Raw genomic sequence first — 9,082 nt, 5'->3', positions numbered from 1 at the left:
CCTCGCACTATTCTAACTATTGTATCTGTGTTATTGTGTTGCTCTGCTGGAGGACCCTGAGACCTCAGATTCTCATTGATATATCTAAACTGTAGCTATGTTCAAATGACAATACAAGCCTTGAACCTTGAATCTCACCCCATGGCATTTCCCCTTGCACTGTGCCCCCTCTTGTGGCGAAAAGTGGTATTACATATGGAGCTTATTTTAATACTTAATTCATAATAAAACAAACTAGAGTTGATAGCAACATGCTAACTGGAAGAGCAGCAGGGCACTATAGCAATGCAACAGCTACATTATCACTGGGCAATTAAACACCAGTGGTTTCAATATAAAGCTAAAACAGTATTCCCAATATCAATCAAACATCATGAAGATATGACTTAATGCCTAAGACTTACACAACAACATTTAAACAATCCAGCTGGAGCATTTCATCCCTGACATTGAACATTATTCTGTATATACCAAATATAACCTGTATTCATTTAACTTACCTGTTGTGAAAATCACCTGAACAAGCAAACATGGCGGATCAGCTGCAGGTGGGAGAATCGGGAAAAGACGTTACGTGATGACGTCAGACGCACGATACTAAGGGAAACCACATCAATGCACTTTCACCGATACAAGAAGTCAACAAACTATAGATACAATCCACAACATTACACCAAAGCAGAAAATGGAATCACAAATATCAAAGAGACTTTTAGATTGTATTACTTTAGTTTATTGTTGTATTGGAAATGGATTTAGTGGAGTATAAATACCAACAAACAAAAAAAGTACACTTACCTCATAATGTACTCAGGTATTTGAGTAAAAATGCTGAGTGACATTCCTCCACTGATACGTCATCATGTTGATCCAGCCTGAGCACGGGGCAGCTGACAGGAGGATGGGGTGCAGAGATATCTGATTTTAAGAAAAATAAACAAGAACACGAGAGGCTGGTTTGCTCGTTCTTTTTATCCGTCTTCATGGCTCGAACAGCGGACTCCCTCTGCCGCTCTGCTCGCTGATGTCACTCTAAGTCTTGACTCTCCCATACACACCCAAACACTCCAGAGACAAGTTCTGTATATATCTGAGACCTGTGATATATTGATGAAAAACAGTATAATAGGGGACCTTTAAGTGAGGTTTTGAATGCAGGATGTTTACTGGGTGATTTTCACACTGTGGTTTTAATATGTTTATTTAAATAACTTTGTTGAGCTTGTTTTTAGCTCTATTTGTTATCTCCCTGTATGTGAACTGGTTCAGCTGATAAGGCTGGTTATGAATCAAGAGGAGTTGCAGACACGGAGGGAAGTTGAAAGTGAAAGTATGGAGTCAGACTTGGCAGACTGCCAGACGCCATTTTACAGCTGGACGGAGCAGCAGGACAACAGGGTGAGTGTTAACACCAGGATCTGCTTTTTAACACATTATTTACTCTGTTTTACTGGATGTCAGAACATCAGCGTCCTAGAGTCCAAAGAGACTTCGACAAGTGGTGTAAACTGGTTTTATTTCCTGTTTTCTGATTCATCAAAGCAACATAACATGCGACAGCCCAGCGCAGTCAAAAGAGCGGCCTGTCTGAAGTCTGACTGATTTGATGTTTTTTAAACAAGTGTTAAACTTTCCTGTCGGCTCTCAGACCGTAGTGGAAGAAGCAGGGGTGACTCTCTGCAGTCTTCCAGGGCCGAAGCAACAAACTTCGGGTTCAATAACCCACTTTTCAATAAGGCAGACAGGCGAGCTCTTCTTTGAGAGGCCGTTGCATTTATTAAGGACTTTGTTACAGATCTAACTTTGAAGACACTCGACAGACATTTGCTGCTGTTTCGTTCACTTCAAAAACACACACCACCGCTCGCTCTCTCTCCCTCGCTCTACCATGCGCACACACATGCACGCGCAACCCCTCTCTCTCTCTCTCTCGCTCTACCATGCGCACACACATGCACGCGCAACCCCTCTCTCTCTCTCTCTCTCTCTCTCTCTCTCTCTCTTAAAGGGACAGCTGCCTGAATCTGCATGACCCTAATATAACACAAATGTATTATTATGATGGTTATGATTAAAACAAGTGTGTTATTATAATGTGTGTGTGTGTGTGTGTGTCTCCAGTGTTAGTGGTTTATCTCTCAGACTGGAGAAGATGAGTGGTTTAAAAGATGAGGAAGAAGAGGACACATCTTCAGTCTCCAGCTGTCTGTCTCTGAAGAGTGACTGGTCTAAAGAGTGGAATCCTCCAGACTTCAGTAATGAACCTGGACCCTCAGACACAAAGTAAGAGTTCCTGCTGTAACCTGACCTGAAGAGGATTCAGTTTTTATATAATCTAATATATTAAACTGTTCTTTAATAATATCATGTGTGCAGTATAGTACAGAACAAAGGCAGCAGAGTTCAGCAAGCTAACATTATTTAAGGATATTTCAATATGCATTTATAGCATAATTGTATCAGTGACATCAAATGGTTTTAAATGCAAAAATATTGATAAATACTCACTAAACTAAATATATCGTCCAAAACATTATTTACTACTTGGGCATGTTTATGATATGTATTTTAAAGATGTTTGTCGTGGCCCATTCTTGTGGGATATATAAAACTGTGCCACGTCAACAGGGATCCGCTTCTTGACTCACACGTTAAAAACCATCCAAATAAAGCTCTGTAGGCGCTGATTTCTTTGCCTTCCTTGGCTGATCTATTTGCTTCCATATATTTAAACAAACAAAATAAACAAAATGATCAGTGCAACGTGAGGTCAAAGACTGTTCCGACTCCCCGTTCATTGCTGGAGACAATTTCCTCCTCACGCTCAGTCCCACCCCTTCCTTATATCACAGGTGTGGCTCGCAGTAAATCAAGGTTTTTCTCTGAATATTTAATTCGGTACTAATACATAAATGGAAAGAATATATTAAGATCTAAATGAATACAAAATAATACCCCCATTGTCAAAACAGAAAATGGCTCCAACAATGTTTATTAATGATAGTGATAACCAGGGGCCTCATTTATAACGCCGTGCGTAGGATTCACGTGGGAAGGTTGCTTACGTAGTACAAAGCAACAAATAGGTACGGACATTTTTATAAAAGTCATTATTTGGTAAATAGAATTCCTATTTGCTATAATTATTAACCCCTTGTTTGTCCATTACCTGGTATAAAATCTGGGTTTTTGGCTATTTTTGTAGCTTTGCTTACAGAGCTTGATATATTACATTTATTTTGTATTGTCGACCATATTTTCATTGTTTCTGTAATGCACTCATTTCAAATCTTAAGGTAAAGAGGCCTTCTTCAGATTTTAACATTAGTGTGTATTGCGCCGCTCATTAACCTCTTAAGCACCGCCCCCGATACAGGGGGGGGAAACGCGTCATCTGAGGAAACAGTGTTTGAGGGCATCTTAATATTTATTAAACTATGAATTTTTTATATCCATGTAACGGGAAGAAACTCAGCTCACTGATCTTTTTTTTTTTTTTAAACCCACAATGCTAACGCTGAGCCTTTGAATTAGCAACAAGCAAAAAATGCTAACAGATTTTGGCACAGAAACTCACTCAATAAACTGTGCTAGAATGTGAAATTACGTATCCGCAACGAGCCAGCAGGTTGTTCTGGTGGACCTGACGCCATCCCCCGCTGTCTCACGGAGAAATACCGCAGGTCCTTCCTTCCTGCAGCGGTCAGACTATACAACCAGCACAGCCCCTAGTAGACCCCGCACAAAACAACTCAGACTATAACACCTCTTGTTGATAAATACCAACTATGTGCAATATTTGCAATATGTGCAATATATATATGCCGTTAAAAACTGTGCTGCTAAATCCGCAGAACTGTTACAGCAGGGGTGTCAAACTCATTTTCACAAAGGGCCACTCTGGGAAATTGGAATCACATTAAGGGCCGGACATATGCTTTACTGACATGCCTTTTTTATTCAATAAACAACATAAAAACATATCTTTCAATGTATTGTTGTATGTACTATATAGCCTTCCCATATATATTTAAACACATTGCTTGGCAATCATAGCATTTGGTAAAGCAAAATAATGCTTTCTGGCTAGCATACAGCCAACTCAGAACCTGTTGCACAGGCCTGAATATGACAACAATATGAAAACATTGTTGTGTTGAATAATAAACAAACACAAATCAACCTAATATAAAAGGACAAATATTGAACGTTGTCCCACATTTCAACAGATATCACAAGCCTTGATACAACAATTAAATGGTTGTGTGGAACATTGTATAAAAGTAAAACACATCTCAACATGTTGTCCCTTGCAGTCTGTCCCATTGGCATAACATCAGCTGCAAATAAAACCCCCAACATTTACATACTAACCTCACTGTCAAGCAAAACACACATTTAACCTAATTCACAGACCAGTACCATATGTACATTTATATATATATATAAATATATATAGCCTTTTCACATTAGTTGGTCAACATAAAGCCCAAACTAAGTCGACAAAAAACAAAATTTCTTAGCATCATAGCATTTAGTCAAGCAAAACAATGCCTTCTGAATACATTTGAACTGGTAGGCAGCCAACTCAGAGCAACCTCTTTCACAGGCCTGAATAGGACTATTTAAAAAAAGGTTATTTGGGACATTATATAAAAAGGTATGGCCTGATGTAAAAGCTAAATAATGAATAGTGAATGATCTTGCCCACATTCTACAACTCTCAAAAGGCTTGTTTTAAAGTCCTGAATATGGTTGTGTGGGACACTAAATAGTAAGCAAAAAAGTAACAGTAACAGATCTTTGATCATATTGTTAACACGTCCCATATAAACTGTAGCCTTCTGATTTGCAACCAGGTGCACATAAATGTCAACAAACGTACAAATAAACTTTTCAGTCAAGGAAAACTCACATGCAGCTAATTTCCCAGATTTGACACATCAATATTGGCATGCTATTTTAAGCCACCAGACACCTGACATCTTTTCTTTGATGCAAGTTCATCTATTCTTGGCTGAAAGTCCTGAGCTGTAGCCACTTTCAGAATGGAGCCAAGGTGTTTGTCTGTGAGTCGGGATCTGTGAGAAGACTTGTTGATCTTCATCAGAGAGAACATCTGCTCACACAAATATGTGCTCCCGAACATGCTCAGGACACGGGCACACAGAAGGCGGAGCTGTGGCATTGTGCTTGGGATGAATGTAGCAGACTCACCTGCCCCAACAGAGTCAAACTTGGCCTTTAGTGGCCCATTGCATTGTAGTTCTATTAGTTCTAACTGTAAGTTATCTGGGGCGCTTTCCACATCAACTGAAAATGGATTTGTAAAAAGGTCAAACCTGAATTTCTGGGTCTCAAAGTCGGAAAATCGCCTTTCGAATTCGGCTTTGAGTGTTTTCAGTTTTTCTGCGCATCTCTCATTCGGGAAAGCAGTGTTGAGGTTGTCTGCAACAGACTGACAGGTCGGGAAGTGAACATAGTTTCCCTGCTGCATTTGGTTCTCCCACAATCGCAGTTTTGTCCGAAAGGCTTTCACTGCATCGCGCATGTCCGTGATCAGCTGTTTGCGTCCCTGCAGTTTCACATTCAGTGCGTTGAGATGGTGCGTTATGTCACACATAAAAGCCAAGTCATGTATCCACTTTTCATCGGCCAGCTCGGGGACAGCTTTCCCCTTCATAGCCATGAAACTAGCAATATCCTCGCGCACCTCATAAAATCTGTGCAACACCTTGCCACGGCTTAACCAGCGTACTTCTGTGTGGTATGGCACATCTTCATACTCCGAATTTCTCTCCTCCAAAAGTGCCCTGAATTGGCGGTGGTTCAAGCCCCGTGCTCGGATGAAATTCACCGTTTTCGTAACCACTGTCATGACATGTTCCATACCTAGCACTTTTCCACACAGGGCCTCCTGATGAATAATGCAGTGGTAAGCAGTCAGCTCTCCTCCCGTCTCCTTCATCTTCTCTCGCACCTTTGCTACCAGTCTACTCCTTTGCCCACACATAGCAGGCGCCCCATCGGTCGTCAGCCCCACAAGTTTATTCCATGGTAAGCCGGTTCCACTGATGCACTCATCCACCTTTTTGAACATATCCTGGCCGGTGGTTGTTCCGTGCATCGGTTTTAAGTCCAAAAGCTCCTCAGTAACAGACAACTGTGCATCCACTCCGCGGATGTAAATCGCCAGCTGAGCCGTGTCTGATATATCCGTACTTTCATCCACAGCAATTGAGTAGTTTACAAATTCTTTTGCTTTATCTTTGAGCTGTGATTGCAAATCGTCAGAAAGCTCATCCACATGGCGGGCTATGGTATTTCTTGTCAGACTGACATTGGCAAAGTTTTGTTTATTGGCGGGGCAGACGATGTCACAAACTTTAAGCATACAGTTTTTTAGAAAGTCCCCCTCGGTGAATGGCTTCCCTGATTTAGCGATTTCCTCTGCTATGATGAAACTTGCCTTTACAGCTCCATCTGTTAAAGATTTGGCCCTATGAAACATATTTTGCTGTTGTTGCCTGCCTTTTTTGAGCTCCGTGACTTTCTAAAGCCTCTGTTCCCTGTCCATGGTGGCATATTGCTGCTGGTGGGCCGTCTCAAAATGACGACGCAAATTATATTCTTTGAACACGGCTTTTGTCTCATTGCAAATAAGACACACAGGCCTCTCTTTATACTCAGTAAAGAAGTATTCTATCTCCCACCTCTCTTGAAATAGCCTCCCTTCAACATCAATCTTCCTGTTTTTTGACATTCTCTGTGTTACTAGCTAACAGGTGCGGGCTAGCAGACCGTTAATGCTTCTGTGTTGGCTGCTACGTAGGCTCCGCAATTGGCCATAGGAATTGAGAGCATTCTGCCTGTGCCAATCAGGTACCAACAACGTAATTTGCGTAGCTTACGGCGTAGGCTCTTCGTGCCGCCAGAACAGTATCATACATTTAAGCGGGCCACATTGTATTGATGATATAAATTGATATGCGGGCCTGATCAAAATTGTAGACGGGCCGGATTCGGCCCGCGGGCCTTGAGTTTGACACATGTGTGTTACAGGGTGTGTATTATGTAAAATGTGTAACTTTAAAAAAATATATAATTTCTATTTTTAATCTTTAATACTTTTTTCATGCATGCTTTAGGGAACATTAAGCTGTCTTTGGCTCTTCTCTGCTGTAACAATGTAAATGTTTCCCCTGTGGGACTAATAAAGGTAATCTGATTCTGATTCTGATCGCAAAAACCAAGCCAATACTATGCTGCGTTCATGGAGCTACGTGGAAGTGGGGAAGGACAATGCTTGATTGCGGATACGTAATTTCACATTCTAGCAGTTTATTGCTCTTTTACCTTGATTGTTGCCAATTACGATGCTCAACAGCTCGCTTAACGGAACTTTGACGCTGGTATCAGTTTACCACCAATCACGGGAGTATTGTGTTTAGAAAGTATTGAGTTATATTTCTCGCGCTACCTAACATCCTTGAAGGCAACATGACAGAGGGAGGCCTGCCACTCAGGATGCCAAACTACTCTTTGCTAAGCCCCGCCCCCCTCCCAAGCAACATCAGGGCCAAAAGTCTGAAAGCGAAAAAAAAAGATCTGAAAGTGAAAAAAAAAGATCTGAAAGTGAAAAACGATCTGAAGGTGAAAAGCAACGTGAAACCTGAAAAAACAAGATTTGAAACTGAAAAAATTATTGTTTTGAATCTGAAAACGAAAAATCTGCAACGGAAAAAAATAAGGATTCAAATATCAAAATATTTATAAAAGTGAAATCTGAAAATTGCTGAATTGAATCAAAATAATATTCAACCTGAAAGATGATTTCAAATACTTATTTTTATTTTGAATACATCATAGTTTTTTTCAAAGTTCAGGATAAAAACTTGAATTTTCAAATAAATTGCATTTTTTTGAATGATCAAAACTTATGACCCTGAAATAGCTCCATAGCCGTTCAGGTGTTCAGAGCAGAGCTCCCTTTCGGAGCGGCAGAGCGTGATGTGCACTGAAACCTTTTTTCTGTCGCAATACTATTTAAGGAATCGTTGAGCTAGCCAGCTAGCATACATTGTCACTATCTGCTAACGTTAGCTTTAGCCTTCGTTTTCTAACAGAGGTGGTATAAGTATAGATCTCGTAGAAGTAGAAGTACTTGTACTAGAGAAAAAGTAGAAGTACTCAGATTTTGTACGAGAGTATAAGTACTCAGGTCTTGTACTAGAGAAAATGTAGAAGTACTCAGATCTTGTAGCCTACTAGAGAAGAAGTAGAAGTACTCAGATCTTGTACTTGAGTAAAAGTAGAAGTACTCAGATCTTGTACTTGAGTAAAAGTAGAAGTACTCAGGTCTTGTACTTGAGAAAAAGTAGAAGTACTCAGATCTTGTACTTGAGTAAAAGTAGAAGTACTCAGTGTAGATCATTCTCATATGATTAAGTTTGTCCTTTGCTGGCCACCGTAGCTGGTGCGCCACCCGGTGACGTGTTAAGGTAATAGGCATTCAGTTGTTAGTCGGCATGCAACGTACATGTTCACTGTTCATGCTGTGGTCATAAATAAAGCCACCACTTGACTATGCATTGTGTATTCCTTGTACATACACACATGCATGTATTAAGAACTATCGACAACTTCTACATGGTGTCAGAGGACGGCCCGAGCCTCTCTTTTCGTCTGGAGAATTTTTTTTTCACGGACCGTGCTAACGCTAACTAGCTGACTGAAGCTAGCCCCAGCTACAATGGCAGATGGATTTCGCCGTCCGGACCCTGTTATGTTTGAAGGAAACGTCGCGGAGAGCTGGTGGATCTTCGAGAGGGAATATGAAATCTTCATCGCCGCAGCGCACCCAGACAAGGCTGCCAGGACTAAGGCTTACGTCCTCCTCAATCTCGCTGGACCAGAAGCCATTGAACGTGAACGATCCTTTATGTATGCAGCTGAAGTGCGCGCACCAGGCCCTGACGGTGCGGTGATCTCCCCAGCTAAATCAAGGGAGGACCCGGACTGTTTGATACGGAAATTCAGAGAAATATGCAACCCTCAACATAACAAAATAATGGAAAGGCAC

The 9,082-nt window shown here is 41.0% G+C and overlaps 1 protein-coding gene across 8 annotated transcripts in view; it reads left to right on the top strand.

Annotated features, from left to right (window-relative positions):
• The first annotated feature begins 1,293 nt into the window (after positions 1-1,293).
• Positions 1,294-9,082, top strand: part of LOC307035615 (NACHT, LRR and PYD domains-containing protein 12-like) — a 62,782-nt gene continuing 54,993 nt past the window's right edge. For all 8 annotated transcript variants that reach the window (XM_079675187.1, XM_079675182.1, XM_079675184.1 and 5 more), the window contains exons 1-2: positions 1,294-1,398; positions 2,122-2,283. In XM_079675187.1, the coding sequence (XP_079531313.1) occupies positions 2,153-2,283 (131 nt within the window). In that variant the 5' untranslated portion in view covers positions 1,294-1,398; positions 2,122-2,152. The remainder of the gene's footprint in view (positions 1,399-2,121; positions 2,284-9,082) is intronic.

This window comes from Notothenia rossii (genome assembly GCF_949606895.1).
Source record: "Notothenia rossii genome assembly, chromosome: 4".
Lineage (NCBI taxonomy): Eukaryota > Metazoa > Chordata > Actinopteri > Perciformes > Nototheniidae > Notothenia > Notothenia rossii.
Note: the sequence above shows the minus strand (reverse complement) of the source record. Positions and strands in the feature narration are given on the sequence as shown.